This window comes from Zosterops lateralis (genome assembly GCF_965231275.1).
Source record: "Zosterops lateralis genome assembly, chromosome: Z".
Classification (NCBI taxonomy): domain Eukaryota; kingdom Metazoa; phylum Chordata; class Aves; order Passeriformes; family Zosteropidae; genus Zosterops; species Zosterops lateralis.
Window position 1 is genome coordinate 72,221,547 of NC_139800.1, and position 19,205 is coordinate 72,240,751.

At 43.8% G+C, this 19,205-nt stretch overlaps 1 protein-coding gene across 1 annotated transcript; it reads left to right on the plus strand.

Annotated features, from left to right (window-relative positions):
• Positions 1 to 556: 556 nt before the first annotated feature.
• Positions 557 to 9,653, plus strand: TAL2 (TAL bHLH transcription factor 2; the record flags this gene model as incomplete). The annotated part of the gene is made up of 2 exons (XM_083882927.1): positions 557 to 645; positions 9,290 to 9,653. The coding sequence occupies exon 2, from the start codon at positions 9,300 to 9,302 to the stop codon at positions 9,651 to 9,653; it is 354 nt and encodes a 117-aa protein (XP_083739053.1). The 5' UTR covers positions 557 to 645; positions 9,290 to 9,299.
• Between the last annotated feature and the right edge of the window lie 9,552 nt (positions 9,654 to 19,205).

Sequence of the window (19,205 nt, forward strand, 5' to 3'; positions counted from 1 at the left end):
TCACATCCTGTCAGAGAAGAGCAGGAGCTTCCTCCTGCTTGGGAGTGCAATAAATGCACCAGCCTGTTCCTCAGTTTTGAGCCATGCTAAAGAGGGCTTTTGAAAGAGCCATTCGGTCTCTGGAAACACTGACAAGGCTCAGAGCTGGATAAATAAGTAAAATTAAAAAAAAAAAATAATTCTCTCCAAACAGAAGAGGAAGAAGAGGGGGAAATTAGATTATTGCTAATGCTGGTTCCAGCCTTTCCTGCAAAGCTCACCTGACCTAGCCAGAGTCACTGAGTTAAGTGACTAAAGCTGGTAAAGAAGGATCCAGCTACCACCTCACACCAGCCCCAGAAAAGTGCAGGGGGCATGTGGTGAGCAGAGAAAAGGCAAGATAGAGAGAGAATCTCCTGGGAGATGCAAAACAAGCTCCCTGGATTGCCAGGACTAGTGGTGACACGCGCCAGACAAAGGACCTGCTACTCTATAAATGAGGCAGCTGGGACCAGCGCTAGGCTGACTCCGGCGAGAGCAAGCTCTGTGGCCAGGCACTGGAAAAGCAGCCGGGAAAGAATCACAGGAAGCGCCTGATTTTGCTGCCTGTTCACCCCCTGACCAGGTTTCCAGAGGCACCAGAAAAGTTCCAGAAGTACCAGAAAAGTAAGTGATAACGGCCTCTTCTCTTTACAGCTATCCTCCTCTCTTTTTGGCTTATCTTGCAACTTTCCTAGGAAAGCCAAAATTTCCCCTCAGAGCAGAAAATATATTTAAAGGAAAGGATTTCTGCAGTGGCCTTTTATCAATTCGCTGGATTTTCATTTCTTCTTGTGGCACCTCTGGTCCTTGTCATCAAAAGTTTAAGAGTACAGAATCTCATCTGACAAACAGCCACTTACAGATGGCTGCACTTCATCAAGTGAAGAGACAGTTTGTACTGTCTCTTTCCAAATTCCTAGTATCCACAGGGACTCAGTGAGTCAACTTTACCAGAAGAAAATATTGATTGGTTTTACTGCCTTTGAGAGAAATTTTGGGGGTGAGACGTGGAAGAAAAGAAAGTGATTTTATAATCGCTGTTTTAAATTATTCCTATACTTTCTTACATCTGTATAATTACACACTAGGCAAACTCATTTATAGCACTGCAAACAGCTGTAAGTCAGAATTATTGCACTGGTGCAAAAGGATTAGACAGAGCATCATAGACTCCCTGAGTTCAAAGTGAAAAACTTAAGTGAATTCTCCAATGCTGTTTGATATTTAAAACAAATTACTTGCAAAAGCACAAATAATCATGTAATAATTATTCACTAGACTCTGTGGAAATTCACTGACAGTGTCAATAGGTAAAGGTGGAAGGAATCAGTTTTAAATTCCAATCCTCACATATTTAAAAATATCCCCATACTTTACTGGTCATCTGTGTTACAGCTGATGCAGATGTAAAATATATAGGCATTTGAATTTTCCTCAGTTCAACAGTGCACTTATGAGGAAAATCTTAGCATTTTTTTTTTACTTAACTTCTTCTGTTAAATATTAGTAACTCAGATTTGCGAAAAACTTTTGAAACTGCCAATATAAAATGTGTTTCTTTTCCAAGGGTAGCCTTCTGCACAAAGCTATTTGCCTGAGAAAGTTAATAAAAAGCAAAACATGCATGTTTTTTGAAGTAACTGTCCTTCCTGATTTTCTTTTTACACTACAAGACTATATTTAATTTTCAGACTCTTTTACCACCATGCATTTCTACATTATTTTATACAGACACACACACAAAAAAAAGGGGAAAAAAAGCACTAAACAAACAAACAACTGCAAAGCTAACCAACCAGAAAAAAAAAATGCCCTAAAATAAAAGCAGCTTTTTTTACTGCCTGTTCACATAAATCTTTATGGTAGTTGTGATATTAGCAGGTGATCCCAGAAATGAAATGCTCACAGAGCCAGCATGACAGGCAGGTGGTTGAGGCAAGGATGATCTTCGTGCTGCTGTTTCTCTCAGGAGCAGCCCCACAGAGGTTGGCAAGACATTCAGGGGAAAATGGGGTTGTGTTACTTGTCTTGCAGTTGTTTGTATATCACTTTCACAAGCTACATTTTGCCGTGGTGGCCACGTTCCCCCGTGCCCAAGGTGACCTCCGCTCTTAGGCACAGCAGGCACTTGTGTGACCCAAGGTCAGCAGCCTGGTTTGAGCTTTGGCAAAAAGGCAGGACTTGGCACTGGATGCTATCAGACCTTCAGTCTTGCCTTGGCTGCAGTCACAGACAGATTTGCCACCAGCCTCAGAGAAGACATGGATAGAATGCAAAAGCAAATATTGTTTGGGAGCCATGTCCAAACATAATAAATATCTACATTCCCCATGATGCAAATGTCCTTTGCAGACCTGGATTTTCCCCTTTCTGCTCCCAACAACTGCTCTAACAGCATGAGCTGCTGCAGACTGCTCTCTGCTGAGCTGTAAGACATGCAGCATCTGGTCCGACTTCTCACTTACCTCTTTCCTTCCAGGAAGGAGGATGTGGACTTCCCTACATACACAGGCAGGGAAAATGTTTTCTGCTATTCACAGCTGCCCTTCTGCCTTGTGGCAGAGAGAGGGAGGCAGGAATGAGTGATGTGATGAGGTGGGAGAAATATTAGTATGGAAAAGGGGTTTGCACACTGGGTCTGGGGAAAAAAAATAGAAAAAGAGACCTGAAGAACTCCCCGAGCAGAACCTAACTATTTTTCTTCTCTATGCTTGCCTTAAAGCATGGGGAGGATGTCTCTATGTAGTATTTGGGCTGTTAATTTGGCAGAGACTGTTGTTAAAGGAAACCCACAGGAACTGTCATTCGGGCCAGAGAAGCACTTTTCCAAGAGAGACTCCTATATTCTCTGGAACAGAAATACCACAAGTGCAACTTTAGCAAAGAAAGGCTAAACCTTCTGGCAGAGTGTTCCTTTCTCAGATTAGCAAGCTGTCAGGCCCTGCCAATTCACTGGAGCTCCATTTAGCAAAAGCTGTTGCAGCCCATGAGTGGGTACTTTATTTTTTTGGTGTAAAACTGTGGTACAATTCATCTTTCTGCAAAGAACCATAAGAAGTATTGAGCAGAAGGGAGACACATCAAAATAATACAACAACAACAACAAAAAGCCAAACCCCAAAAATTCCCACTCCCATGTGCAGAGTAAACCTTTTATTGAGCGACATCTTTATCACCATTGTCAAGTTCTTGGCCACATAGTTTGTGCTCTCCCAAACTCCATCTAGGTGGCAGCCCATTCATTGCTTTGCAGATCTTCCTTTCCCAAGGCAGGCCTAGAGGGCATGATGCCACAGTGTGCATGCTGTGGTGTCTGTGGAGTCTTTTTTTCTCAGAAAGGAGAAAGCTCTTCACTGCTGAAGACCTGCACCCTCCAAAAGGGTTAACTGGATTACAGAGCTCAATAACCCAGGGGCAGCACTGGGTCAGGTGAAAGACCTGCCCCTTGAAACTGGGATCATGTGCAGTGTAGTAACCCCAAACACAAAGGATGACTTAGTCCTGGGACCTTCACACAGCTGCTTTTGAAGATTCCAGTGATTTTCTAAAGGTTCAGTTAGAGCACAAGTGTGGCTGTGACAATTTCTGTAAAAGCTGCCCATAAACAGGACGGCTCCCAGAAGCAGAGATTCTACCACGTGCATTTTGTCCTAGATTTACAGACTCTAAAAAAGGTAAATCACTGTGTCAGCATGGACTGGTTTTTATAATTCTTTTGCTGCTCTGCTCTACTCTACTGTATACCATGGTGTGATTGTCAGATAACACCTCCAACAGAGGCACGGGGCAGAGAAAGGAGCCCTTGTTTTCTCCTGAAGTAAACATATCTTATTGAAATAAAATGAAGTTCACTGATACTGTAAGGAATTACCCTGGGGATGCAGGGAAAGGCTTTTCTCATTCATTATACCAGCTCTGCAAGGCTGGGCCACCCTTTGCTTGTGTCTGCTCTAACACACAAATTCTCACATACAATTGACAGTTTTTTCCCACAAATCTTGCAGAGGTTTATAAGCAGGGGGGGGGGGTCAAGGAGGTGCAAGGGGAAAAAAGAAAAAAAGAAAAAGAAAAAAAGAAAAAGAAAGAAAAAAAAAAAAAAGAAAAAGAAAAAGAAAAAGGAAAAAAGAATTTGCCTGAGGCAGGGGAACCACAGAAACACAGACAAGTTTAACTCCCTGGTTGCTAGTCCAGCATTCACTCTCAGCGTTGAGATCCTTCCGTGTCCTTGTCCACCAATGCACCTGTGGGATTTCAGGTGGGAGGCACTTTTGGAAAGGTCAGCACTGAGATACAGGGGGATGGCAATGGGGAGAGTGAGCTGAGGAAAGCTGCGGGGAAGAACCTGTACCCAGAGATGAACTGCTCCTTGCAATCCATCAAGCTGGGGTGCATTGTCGCCTCTGCCCTTCCTTCCCCTCCCAGCCCAAAGAAAGTCCCTGAAATCCAAAAGTCCATGCAGCAAACTGTGCATGGTTAAGCTGCAAGGAGTAAGTCTATTCCTCCTAGGGAATGGAAAAAAAAAAATAAAGTCATATCAGCGATAGGCATTGTTTTGTCTTGTGAGACCCATGCTCAATCCTGCCCTCTGCATGAAGCTGAGTGCCACGCTCTGAGGCTTGTGTGAAACCGGAGAGGGAAACTGTGAGTTTCCTCTTTCTCCTCTTGCCCAAATCACAGGGATGCAAAGTGAATAAAGCACAGCAGCAAGGAGTGATAACTGGGGAATCTTTGCTCCCTACGGCAGATCGGGCTCACAAACACCTGCCTGGTAGAGGAAACAGGCACCATCTGCTGTTCTGTTGCCATTTACTTAAGGGCTGGGGGGACTTTACAAAATCCAGTGCAATGTGTTAAATAACCAATTTTAGCAGGCACTAGGTTTCCCCTGTGGAGTGATGGCGTGGCACCGTAGGTTTACTAGAAACACTCCAATTCTTGGTGGCAGCAGGCATCTGCTGTCTGATTAAGATTTGCAGGAGTAGGTCTCCAGTGGCCAGTTTCAACATGGATTTAACTTCACCGAGGTCAAAGGTATAACTTGAGGGAGGAACTTTGTCGTCCAAGATCTTTAGTTAATAGCATCCTGCTAATTATGACTGAGTGCCGGGCTGCCGGCGAGTCCCCTGCCAGCCCTCAGATATTAACCGCTGGCTCGGGGGCCATTTGCTGGGGAATGTCTGGCAGAGATGTGCTTTGTGCCTAAGCTGCTTTGCTGCTGCTGCTGCTGCTGCTTGAATTGCCTGAAAGGCTTTTGCACAGAGAGGCTGTGAGAACTGCTGCTACGAGAGAGATTTTCATCTCTTCTGCCGTTCAGTCTTTTGTCTGGCGAAACTCGCGGCTGCATTAAAAACAGCCAGTATTCCGCCCACCACACGTTTTTAAATTTTTCAAATGGTAGGCAGTGAGTGAGTGCAAAGAACTTCAGTTGTTCTGTTTGGTGGGTGGTGGTCGCTTGTTTTTCCTCTGGGTTTTTTTTTTTTCTTTTTTTTTTTCTTTTTTTTTTCTTTTCCCCTGTCTCTGGCCATTGGAGCAGATTCGCTGGGGTTATTTGCATAATTCTCTTTACATGTTGCAGATAGGCACCTTAGCTCATGAAAACTGCATTTACCTCCCACTTCTGGATGTACCTTCTTGACCGGAGATAAATCCTTTCCTCAGTGCAAAATTTTGTCCTTCAAAGTAATTCCTCCAGTGAAAATGGTGTAAACTTCCAGATTTACATTGCTGAGAGCAAAATTAATTCTCTTGAATTGAAGCTGCTGTCTTTCTGGATTTTTAATTGTCAGGTAAATATAAGACTATTATTCCGTGGTTAGGAAAGGTGGGCAGAAAGTACAGAGTCCAAATATGCAGGTTAATGCAATAAATTTGTACATTATTTGTACAAACAGGTGATTTCTGCACAGATTTAAAACAGACGAGTGGGATACAAGCAGAACACAACCAGTAGATGACATGTATTTTATACAGTGCATCAGAGAACACTAAAGAATATATTGCTTGGCTGTGCAAAATTAGCAAAGAGCTGAGATTGCAAATAATACATTGAAAGACAAGTTTGGTGAGAAGGGTTGGAGAGAAGGAAAAGAAGGAAGGGAACGAGACAAAAGAAATGGAAATCAGATCCCTTGCCAGCAAACTGGCTGCATTTTAACTAGAAGGTGCAGTGGTTACAGAGAACTCGAGGGATGTGTAGGTGACTGTAGAAAAAAGCTGTGCTGAAACATTATAATTAGTGCAGGATTGGACCAGGATAATTTTTCTGCTATGTTTCTGATGGAAACTCCAAGCACAACAACAGGAAACCCACACCGGTAAGGACAAAAGGAGAGAATTTTAAGGTGGAGAGCCGTATTGAGGTGGCTTACACCTGAAACAAAGCTCCCCATAAAGCTATCCCTGCAAGAGGAGGCACTCGGAAAGGAGCTGTTTGTCAATCTCGAATAAATGTCAAAAATACAAACACACGTTTTTGAAGTGTAAAGCAGGAGCTGTTCTCACAAAGGCATCTGTTTGCTGACAAGGCTTGTGACCACAAACGTAGTATTGTCCTTTCCAAAGGCATGAGTAGAGAGACAAAGAAAGCATGGCGTGAAGGAGTAGGCTGGGTTTATTTTTCCACCAATAACACCACTAACAGGACAAGAGGGCATGTTCACAGCACCAGAGCTGGGTGTTAACCTGCTTTCCTGGAGTGCTGTGCGGGAGGCTGTCTGCAGCAAGAGCAAGAAAAGAAGCAGACTCTGTCTTGGTATTTTGTAGCTGAGATGTAAGTAGAAACACAGCAAACATTGACCCACACGGCAGAATTACAGTGCAGAGCCCCAAAAGACTGGCAAAATACAGTCCAGTCAACCCATGAAAAGAAACAAGGAAGCCCAAATAACTTCCCCTATATTACAAAAAATAACTACCTTTGTACAGATAAAGATGTCTTCAGAAGGAAAAAAAACCCAGAAAAAACTAAAACAACAACATAAACACCAAAAGAGAAGACAGAGAAGAAGCAGGTGGCATACTGCATTTCACATGGATCTGAGCAGCTGCTTAGAAGAATAAAACTGTAAAGGTAAAAGTTTTGCCTTGGGCACTGAAAACATTGCAGTACAGCGAAGCACTGGAAGACAGTGTTTAAATCTGTAGCACTGATGTGGCAATGTTCTTGCCAGAAAGGTACATGCAACATGTTTAAGGTAGGTGCAAAGCACCAAGCAGATTTGTTCCCACAGCACAAATAAAAAATTATACACAGAGTAGAACAATTAAAAAAACAAAAACAACAACAACAACAACAACAACAACAACAACAACCAAAAAAAAAAAAAAAAAAAAAAAAAAAAAAAAAAAACCACCAAAGAGAGAGCAATAATACCCATCTGGATCAAGCAATGAGTCTTAACGTAAGTCTACAAAAGATGAGAAAAACTCTCAGCAACCTGAAATATAAGGGTTTGTTTTTTAAAGGAGCCTTTGATGAAGACCATTTTGATGAGACAATTTTCTCATCCCCTAAAGATATGACAGCAATGTCAGACTTCTACCAATATAGAAATGTGTTAGCAGTGTAAAGGGCAGGGCCAAGAGGAGCCTGTGAGGTGGTGTCAGTACACAGGGGTGTACCTGTACTGCTGCATCCCTGACCAGAGGCAGCATCCTCCAACGGTCCAGTTGGCCATGAGATACATTGACTTCCTCATCAAGGTCCTGGGAGAGCCAGGCCTGCAGTAGACAGCAGTGGTAGCTCGGGGCAGCATCCTGGGATTCCTCCTGCAAGCCCCACACTTGCAGAGCAGGATTTATAGTGCTGCAGCTGTGTTCCCCTGGCAGCTTGTAATTTGTGCTGGACTGGAACTGGACTGGAAGGAGCTGGGCAGGCTCCCTGACAGGGCATCCCAATTAAACTGTGAGTCACATTTGTGTTTCTTTATTCCCTTGGACTTTTACCACGTAATTTGGTGAACCCTGAGTGTCTTACATGGTGTAAGGCTGCTTCAGATGGAAACAGGATCACAACTGGGCTGTCATCCCAAAGTTTCCTCTTCCTGGGGGTGAAGGATGCTCTTCCCTCTGCTCCCCATTCCACTTTACAGGACTACTGTAAGGAAGGGTTTGCCAGTGAGTATAATAAGCTGAGGTTTTCATATGCATAAGAGGGAAAGTGGAAACATTTGTCCTTTAGTCTTTTGGCTGTGGATAGCTCTTCCCTGCTCCAACTGTCTGTGTGCCATTGGCATAAAGAGCTGCTTCAGAAATGGAGAAGTCTGCCTCCTCCAGGGCTGTGGGAGAGAACATAAGACACTTTCCCATGGTGGTGGGAGAACAGTTAGGGCAACACAAATAACTTTTGGCAATCTTTCTAGTAAATGGCATTTGAAATCACTGTGCACCACTTGCCTCAGTACTCTTTTTTGCCAGGTCTGCTCTGGGCACAGGGCTCCCTTTATTTGGCTCTGTGAGGGCAGACAGAGAACAACTGGAGAGAGGTTTTGTCTGGGATGCCAGGATGTTTTGTAGGAATCACACTTTCCCTCATGCACTTACGGCACTTGTGGGTTAAGTCTTGGCATTTCTCAGAGGGAAAAGCAGAAGCCAGACTGAAAAATGTCTGACACCAGCAGTGAGCAGCCATTGTGGGCTGGGTAGGGAACCAGACTGGTGCAGCACTGGAGATATAACCACAGTCACATGTCTGTGGTGTTGGCTGGCTGCTCACTGAAGGCCCATGAAGATGTTCACCTGGCTTAGTTTCAGCCAGGGATCACCAAGCATGGGCCAGCTGGATGCAGACTCCAGGGAGGTGTGAAATGAGGCTGGGAACGCATGGATGTGTTCTGCCAGACTGGGTCTGCCTGCTTTCCCCCATAAAAAGTGCCAGTGTGGCTCTCACACAGCCTGTGGGATGAGAAATGCATTATCTGTTGGGAATTCTGTTGCAGGGGAACTCTGAGGAGCCTAGAGAAGCTGGGCTTGTAGCAGCACTTTATACAAATGCTTGTATAAGGAAATTAAACTCCTTTACCTCCCTTGTGAAGTTCTTACTGAACTCTGGCATCCAATTGCATCTCTAATACTTCTGATCATGACTTCAGGGTGAATCTTTGAAGGACATGCAGGACAAGAGCACCAGCCAGAGAGGGTAAAAATTAGAAGCCTAGCACTACCACTCTGTGCTTGCCACTGGCTCAGAGGTTACAGTGCCCCTAAAAAAGCAGCCTGTGTGAAAGCCAGGGTTATCCAGCATTCACTCACCATCTCCTTTGCTTTGCAGCACCTCAAGAATGACAAGGAAAATCTTCACCAACACCAGGGAGAGGTGGAGGCAGCAAAATGTCAACAGTGCCTTTGCCAAGCTGAGGAAGCTAATTCCCACCCACCCACCAGACAAGAAACTGAGCAAGAACGAGACGCTCCGTCTGGCCATGAGATACATCAACTTCCTCGTCAAGGTCCTGGGAGAGTCAGGCCTGCAGCAGACAGCAGTGGCAGCTCGGGGCAGCATCCTGGGATTCTTCCAGCAAGCTCCACACTTGCAGAGCATGGAAGAGCTGACACTGATTGAAAACTGTAGTGTCTCCTGCCCTGGCATGAGCAGCAATATAGCAGAGTGTTGGTCAGAGGCATCATCTCTCTAGCAGACAATGAGATGCACATTCTTGGTGTTAGTGTGATAGTCCCTCTCTCCTGGCAGAATCTGTGATTATGTATTGTGATTATTTATTTATATTTATTGTTATTAAATTTTCATTTTTATTTAATAGGATAGGAAATACATGGTCGTGCAAAACCTGGAAGTCCAGATGGAGAACTTGCGGTCTCTGGGAGCTTGGAAACACTCACTGCTGTTGTGGCAGAATCCAAGCCAGAAGAGTCTTCTGCCCAGATCTGCATCATAAATCAGGGCATAGAAATTCCTTCAGTGTTTCTGACAGGGAAAGAGATTATTCTCCCACGCTATTTCAAGGAAACACTATTGAGATGAAGAATTATGACAGTATCACAAAATTTGTCCACAACAGACATCTGGCCTCGGTAGTGAAAGATTTTGAGAGATGTGATATTTGACAGTCCTCCATGACTTTTTCTAGTGCCTAATTGCACTCACTCTTGGACTTGTGAATCTTATTTCTGGCTTGATCTTTTTTTTTTTTTCAGTTGTAAATCCTAGCCCTTGAACCTGGCCACATCTTTTTTCATTAGACTGGAGAGATCCCTTATGTCAGAGCACATTAAACAAAATTAAATCTTAGGTTAAAGCAAAAGGTGCCAATCTAAAATGACAAAATATATGGTCATAGATGAGTTTCAGGGGGATTAATAGCCAAAGTAAATCTCCCCCATAGCAGCGAGAGTGTGCATGTGAAGGAAGATGGTCAGCTATGCCCCAGCTGCCTTAAAAGCCCATCAAAGAGGTTGGTGATTCAATGTCTTTGCTCTTCTGTAGGAGATGTAGCAATGGGGGAAGGTCCTCTTTGGGAGGGAGGTTCCAGGAGAAAGGCCTCAAAGATGCAATGTGAAAACCTTTGTGGACAAAAATAGGTAGATGGTTGTGCATGCATACCTTCCTGACTGCCCTTAAACTCTCTGCTTTCACCTGCTCTAGCTGAGGTTTTCCTATTTCCCAAATGGGCCAATAGAGCATGAAACTGGTGTAAATATCTTCCATTTGTGAGTCATTTCCCTGTAGAAAAACCACCAACCATCACAGTGTAGGTGTTTACATTATAACCTGCATGAAAAGAGGTTTCACGGAAGTGGCCACTGCAGGTTATTGCTGCCCACAAATAAATAAATTTTAATTTCCTGACTGAGTTATAACCTATGCCAGCCAAAGCCTGGTCTACTTATGTGACTTATGAGCAGCCCAGAACAGAGAAAATGATACCAGGTATAAGTAGAATGGCTTTCAGGTGAGATCCTGCTCCCAATGACGCAAGTGCCTCCTGATTTCCATGTGGACCAAGGCTTAGAAAAGACACTTGTTCACGACTGGTAAAGAAAAGTAGCTCCCATAGGCCAAAGCAAGACCCTGGGCTGTTTCTGTTGTTCATGAGACAAAAGGTGCTTTCAGAAAGCAGAATTAGGGTTTGTGCATACGACATGTACATGGCCTTTCTGCATGAGGGGATTTGGCACCTGAAACTGACCTGCCTTTCAAAGCCTCACCAAGCACCAGGTGCACCAAAGAAACCAGGGTTGGCTCCTGCTATGTGTATGTTGAGCTGTCCTCAGCATTGACAAAAGCAAAGGTCTGACAATAACAGAGCTGAACCCATCCAGCACTGGTGCTGTAAGGTATAGGCATGCCAGTTGGACAGATTTTGACCAAAAGAAAGAAAGAAAAAAAAACCAACTGAAAGTGTTCATATTGATTTGGTTTCCTTTCTGAACATTGCTAGTAGTTTGCTTATCCCAGGGTCTGACAGGATGGCCCTGGGGAGCAGCTGAGTGGAAAGGCACAGAGAGTCCTTTGCACGGTTTCTTTCCCCCCATCTCTGCCCACCTCAATGTTGACTAAATGGAGCCACAGACTCTTCTGCATGGTATCCCTGGCATCTCAAAAGTAATGAGCCACATCCTCCTCCCAGCCTTCCGTTGGCTTGCTGGAATTGCAGCAGGACAAATTAGTCCAAGTTAATCAGAGCACTTCCTGCTGTGACATGGTAGTGCTATTGGATCTATCAGTCACTTGCTATCCTAGGAAACACACATCACCAAGGTGAAGAAAAACATCTTGTGAGCACCTGTCATACTGGGAACGGGAAAGAAAACCTGGCAATTTTGTAACACAACATGCTTGTTATATTTTCTATGCTAAAAACCTTCCCTTCTTGTTATTGCTTCGGTTCATATCATCATTTTCTTTGATCTCCTTTCAGTTTAGGGGCTCCTTACTGTCACACTCAGCAAGTATTCCCCTAGATCTCTCTACCAAAGATTTCTTTTTTTGGTCAAGTTTCTTGTTTGTGTTTTGGGGATTTCTTATCTGTGTCATCATGAACAAATACAGTGCAACTGGTAACGCTTTGTGCTATATGATGTTACTTAACACCTAATCTATTCCAAATAAATTATTTAAGAACCTAATCTTTGTTGCTCTAACCTTTGCTAAAATTGCATTTTACATTTGCATACCACTTGGCAGAGAATCCCAAAGACTTTAGAATGTAATTTCCAGCAAAGGATTCTTCTATCTTCTCTTACGTAAGAGTCTTGGTGGTAGAAACAACATTATCAGATGATGAATAATGACAGGAATTCTTTGTTTATTACAGTTTTTTACACTTTTAGTTTATATTGTATTTCCATCTATGTGCTAAGAAGATTTTGACCAGCCTTTGAAAAAGACAAATAACTAAAATTTAATTGTACAACATTGTTATTTATGTCTTCCAAACATCCACGACTCAAAAGATTTCAATTGGCTTCATTTTAAAAAGCATTTTAAAAAGACACTCTAAAGAATTTATTTGGAGTCCACTGTCATCTGGAGATGTTCAGATAGGCACAACCCAAAGATTCAAACACGAGCCCAGGTTCAGATATAAAAATTAATTCAAAGTTGAGGGAAGCTTAGCATGTAAATATGTTCTTTCTGGCTAACGTCTGGTGGGAACAATATAATCCCCAATTGAATCTGAGTTTGTGAGAGGGAGACAAAGCACTAGGGTGCAGAAGTTGTGAGGAAAAGATGGGAAATCACTGGATCACAGGGACAGTTTCAGTTTCATGCTTGACTGGATGTCTTACATCCCTGAGAGTGTTCTATGAACACAAAGAGAGCAATTTCTGCACAAAATGTGTGTCAGGAAAGAATAACCTCAAGGAATGACATAAAAAAGTCATGAAATCAGCAAATGTGAGGTTCATAATGTATTTATGTGATGTCCAGTATGTATTTATACTAAGCAAGGCAATGTCATCTTAGAGAGAGCCCTCTGCTTCCAGCAGGTGATGCCAAATTAGTTTATATGCTGAGGATTATGTGGCAATCCCTCCTCTGGAAGTGGGCATGGTACAGCCATGCCAACAAGTACTCTAAGAGGACTTGTGCCATGGAAATCTACCAAGTTATTTAGAGTTGGCTGAAAATGTCTCAGATATGTTGTTGCAGTGGCAAAACCTTAGTATAAATGACAAAAATATTCCTAGTCCTAAGCACCCTACTGTCCCCTAGTTGTAACTATCAGTGCTGAATAGAGTTGTATGAACAGTATTTGTTTACTTTTTTTTTTTTTTTTTTTTTTTTTTTTTTTTTTTTTTTTTTAAATGGGAAGTTATGGCTGTCAATATTGCAAGGAGGACCAGCTAAGGTAGCATTTTCTAGATGCACCCTTGGTATCTCCTGGTACAAAAAGGAATGCTGGAAAGTTAAGAGAGTCATGGTCTGCTCCAACCCATGGTACTCCTAACCTGCACAGAGGGTGTGAAGTGTACAGCTGCGAATTTGTGATGCAGAAACCTCAGTGAGACACTCCTTTACTTGGAATTTACAACAGGATCTGTGGAAGAATACAGCTCCACATTTCAGCTCAAATGAGGATTACTTTCTCCAGAGGCAGGAAACAAGTTCTGCCACTATTTATCTGCCACAGAGCCTAAGGGAACTAAGGCCCATCACGTCCACTTTCTCAACATCTCTGTTGTGGCTGTGGAATGTAATTGAAGTTGTATATTTAAAACAGGTAAGGAAAGGAGTAAGCTGCAAATTGTTGCGGTGTCCCTCATGGAGCAGTGTCTCCATCCACCCGGCCAGCCTGACACCTGCAGACATGCAGGAACACTCCTCTGGATCTCAGGAACCGGAGGGACGGCTGAGGGAGAGGCCCTCAACAACAGCAGAGGAAGGAGTCTGATCCAGTTGGTCACAGGAGAGGCCTCAACAACAGCAGAGGAAGGAGTCTGATCCAGTTGGAGGGTGAAGTCCAAGACCTTTATTCAGTCCCAGGTGGGGCTGTGAGCCCCACGGGAGCTGCTCCAGCTGAGCAGTGAGACAGGGGAGACAGCAACCTATAAACAGGGGAGGGATAGAAGGAGGCATCAAACCAATAGGGAGCAAAGTAGGGGCGGATTAGGGTTAGAGAGACTGCCAGGGGATCCAATAAGAACAACAAGGGAGGAACTTCCTCTGTTCCTATCCTATCATTTGACGCTCTTCCAAGAACTTTCCAGAAGCAAGGGGGACCAATCAAGTCACAGACAGGACTCAGCGGAGGAGGCTGGGAAGGATACAAGAGGATTGACAGTGAGGAGAGGCAGGGATAAACTTGGGACATAACATGTTACGAGAAGCAAAGGGGAGAAAGGAACAAACCATTATTGCAAACCAAAACCACAACACAATAGCAAATATATCTTGAAAGAATGCTGTATGGTGATGGTCAGCCTGTGGTTAGAGGAAGGGCAGGTCGGCAATCTGGGTTTTGATTTGAGATTCTGTGGATTCAAATCCTGGTGGATGTGAATATGCTGTGCCTCTGGCACTGGACAATGCACAGTGAGATCAATGATGTGTGTGGTGCCTCGTGGTTTATGGAGTATTGTCCATGCTAAGGAAGACTTTGTGCTGAGGCTTGTACTCAGCAGCTTTGTTTGCTGTACCTTGTCTAAATCAGGGGGGAGGAAGCTACAATGAGCATCACAAAGGGAGATTTCTGGGCCAGCCACATTAAATGGCAAAGCAGGGTTGTTTTAGGACACTGAGAGCCATCCTAGCACCTGGTTTTAAATAAATAATAAAAGTGCAGCACCAGTGTGTTTCATAGGCATATGATTCAAGAACCACTTAGCAACTTATCTTTCAGTATCTAAGCAGTTCCCACAAATTTCTTTGCTGCTATGGAATGATATGCAGTGACCATGGCTAAAGTAGTGTGAGCAAGGCAGATCTGACTTTTGTTCTTTGAAGGCTGGGTGATGAAAGGATGTGGAGAGAATGGACGACTTAACTACTGACCTGTGGGGCAGGGGTCACTTGGGAGCCAGTATTAAATCTAAAGGTCATCAACACAGTGACAGAGTCTAAATCCACCACTTTTCAAGGGTGCAATTGTATTTTTAATACAGCAGGTGCTGAGAGAATCAGAGGGGAGAAGGTAGGTGGAAGAAGCAGGTCAAAATGTACTTGGGTTACAGAAGGTAGAGATTGCCCTGTGCCCAGTCAATACCTATATCTGGTTGAATTTATTCCCTTTGTTCTCTCTGTAAGCCAAGGACAGCATTTTTTTTTGCGCTTTGAGTTGGTCCAGCTCTTCTCTGTAAGGAACAGAGCCTTATCTCATTGTATTCTCACTCCACTCCCTTTCCATATGTGCCTACAAACACACATCCTGTCCCTCTACAGTTTCTTTCACTGCCTTGGATTGAAAACTCAGCAAAGCACAAGTGAGGATCCCATGATAAACTTCTTTTGGAGAAGAGACACCTCAGCACTGAGAGCCAGAAAGAGAGGCAAAGAGTAGCCAGCCTTCCCTAAGTACCTCTGTCCTGCTGAGTGTCAATGTCACAAAACAGCACAGAAGAGGTTCAGGATGAAAGGCAGGAAGAAGTCAGTGAGACTCCTCTGGATGTCAGCATGGCCTGCACTGGGATTCAGATGAAGTCTCTGACTTTTGGGCTGGCCAGCAATGCAGAGAGGCACTCACAAGCACAGGGTAGCAGAGGTTTCCCATGCATACACCTTTCTGCAGAGGGCTGGGGGCACAGTACCTCAGAGCTGGAGAAGGTCCCTTACTTTCTCTGAAATTCCCTACTCTACACCTTGAAAGACAGACTCTTGGGTAGCCTAAAACCTTAATGAAAAGCTAAAGGATGACAGGCTGCAATCAGCAAGTCTCCAGGGAGGTGTTCTACTTCTGTGCCTGTCTGTAGACATTGATTAGCATTGATTTTCTCTTGGTGACTGTATTTGGCAAACCCTGGCAGACAGCAGGGCTCAGTCCTGGAGCTGAGAAAGGCCAAGAGCAGACAATATCAACTCTGCCTTCGGATCACAGCAGAATTGCTGTGTTCTGATACATTGATTTACAACCAGCCAGAATGTAACCTATGGATTCCCACAGCTCAAGACTTCACAGCACTAAATTCTAGCTTTAAAAAGCTTTACACTTACTGGAAAGACCTGAACTCTTAAGAGGAAACTGCAATGCCTAAAAGCACCTTGAGTGGAGGCTATCAGACCTAGTTAACCACAGGATCTCTGACCAACTGACCATGACCTAAAATATTTTACTGCCTGTAGGTTAAAAGGTAATTCAGAAGGAAGAATCTGGTCCTGCTGAGAGGCTTTGCAGTGACCTCTGTGGGATTGAATGGAAAAAAGTCAGCTGCCAGTTGAGAGTTCCCTACAGAGAGAGTGAGCTTGGCAGATTGGATTTGCCAAGAGCACTTGGTGCTGGCACAGCCTGCTTGGGTGGGAAATATTCCCACCACTTGAAAGGGAACTGAGATAACTCAATACTTAAGGGAGCTGCCCGCTCTGGCTCTTTCTCCTGAGCTATGCTGCAAACATTTTTCCCAAATTTTCAGGCACAGAAGAGCAGCCAGCTGCTGTCTGGTGAACATGCCCAGCCACTGTGCTTGGCACAGGACAACTTGATCTCAAAGGACACAATTCTGCATAGACATGTGGAATGCAAGCAGGTGTTCCCCAGCTCTCAGGTCTAGAAGTAAAAAAGTCATGACAGGTAACTTCAGCACCATAATTTTACCTGTCAATTTTGAATGGAATAGCTGACCAGATACAGAAAATACAAAGAAAACAGACATGTCTCTCTTTGTATCTTTCTATCTATTATCTATTGATCTATGTTACTTTTACAATCTCCTTGAAATCCATTTAAGTTCACCAAAGTCACATGCAAACAAAACCACATAAATTTTGCCTTTATAATAAAAAAATATTCTTCATACTAAATAATGTAAGTGAAAAAAATGAAAACAAGACAGATTGCCAGTGAAGGCATGGAAGATGAACTAGCCATGCCGTACATAACCTGGATGGACATTACATTTGTAGAGACATAGACTTCTCTATGACTCCTGTATGTGTCAGCTGCAGAAAACAGAGTAACATTATCTTGTTTCTCTTACATCTAACAAGTAATTCAGATTGCCAATTTGGTAATTCTGAATTGGTGGCTTCTATTAATCTCAAATATTTCCAAAAAGTGCAGGCTCCTAAACCAAAACAGACACACTGATTATGTGTTTCTGATTACCAAATATGTTTTCTATTTTCCTCAACACTACAGCTGTAAACTGCTAAAGTAAAATTTTAAATTCAAGAAAGTGAAAATACTGCTAAAATAATAGTAAAAAAAAAAGTTTCTCTGCCATTTATCACAACTTAATCAGTTCAATATTTCCAGCAGCTCTCTATGTGGTGCTGTTAAAATAAATCAAACCAAAGACAGTACTTCTTGGAAACTGGAGGTTCAAGTTAGGCCAGAGTTTGTCACAAATACTGCCTCAAAGCTTGACTTACCCTGACATTTATGTTTCCTTTTATCCCGATTCTCCGAAGTACTGAAAAATCTAGGGCTGGATCTGTCCATAAGACTCTTGATCTCAAGGGCTCAACTTAAAACATTTTAGGGTTGCCATGACTGCTTTTTGGGGCATTTATCTTGTCATCTCTGTCCATGAATGCTTTTAAGATACATCAGAAAGATGAGGGTGAGTGGTCAGACAATTCATCTGGAAGAGATGGTAGTGTAGAAGCAGTGTGAAGATATTTTTAAAAACAGGAACATTCAAGTAATTTAATCTCATGCTCCTGCATACACAAGCATATAGAGCCCCTAGCTGCTTTTAAAACTTGTGGCTAAGGATTTGAGTCTTGAGTCCTGTGGGAGCATTCATCTCCCAGCACGGGCAGAAAGAAGAGAATTAGGGCAGGCAGTAAGGCAATCAAGCAGATTGTCTGCTACTCTTAGCAAGGCAAGTCACCACAGAAAATGCCCAGGAACCACCTGCCCCCCCAGATGCATACCTTGCCCCTAGATAGATTTTTTTTTTCCTGCCACGTTTCTTATCAGTCTCTTGCAGAAACTCTAAAAGTCTTATCTTGATAGGCCAGATTACCAAGATCATCTCCTCTCCATGATGAATAGAAATCAAACTGTTTTTCTCTGTCAGTAAAGCATACATTCCAGTCCAGACAGTTAAATCAATAGATCCTCTCCTCTCCTCTCCTCTCCTCTCCTCTCCTCTCCTCTCCTCTCCTCTCCTCTCCTCTCCTCTCCTCTCCTCTCCTCTCCTCTCCTCTCCTCTCCTCTCCTCTCCTCTCCTCTCCTCTCCTCTCCTCTCCTCTCCTCTCCTCTCCTCTCCTCTCCTCTCCTCTCCTCTCCTCTCCTCTCCTCTCCTCTCCTCTCCTCTCCCCTCCCCTCCCCTCCCCTCCCCTCCCTCCCCTCCCCTCCCCTCCCCTCCCCTCCCCTCCCCTCTCCTCTCCTCCCCTCTCCCCTCCCCTCCCCTCCCCTCCCCTCCCCTCCCCTCCCCTCTCCTCCCCTTCCCTCCCCTTCCCAATTAATTCCTATCCCCTCCCCTATTAATTCCTATCCTTTAATACCATCTAAGAGTCCTTAGTGAGAAGAGGATCTGCTTGCTATGCAGGTGCAAGTTTTCAGCACCACAGCACAACAGCAATGCCACCCGCTCTGCCCTCCTCAGGGCTTCTCTTTCTAAGCCACTTTTTCTTTTCTTCCTTTTCATCTCCATGCTGAACAACCCCATGCAGATAATCTGATTATGCTAATTTGTACTTCATGAACCCAAAGTAAGGGGATCTGCGGAGGGTGAGCTGGGCTGGGGATAAGGGTGGTGAGGGCAGGAGAGAGGTTTGGGAGGGGGGTGCGCAGACAATAGGTTCAAGTCAGTTAACAAAAAAAGCCATCTGTATTGCCAAACAAAGCACACTCTGGGTAACCCCTTGCTGCTCTTGACAGTTTAGAGTGTCCCAAACTGGCCTGCACCACTGAGCAGAAAGTGGAACATGGAGAATATACAACGAAAGGGCACAATGAGAAGCCTGTCTCCTGTTGAATGTTGCTTTTTTTTTCCTCCTTAACTAATCTTTCCCAGAATCTAGTAGTGGAAGTATGGTTCACAAATTGTTTGTCAGATGGTAGCTATGGCACTAGACAGCTTCTGAGCACACACACCCTCATCAGTCGAATTCAGCTGATGAT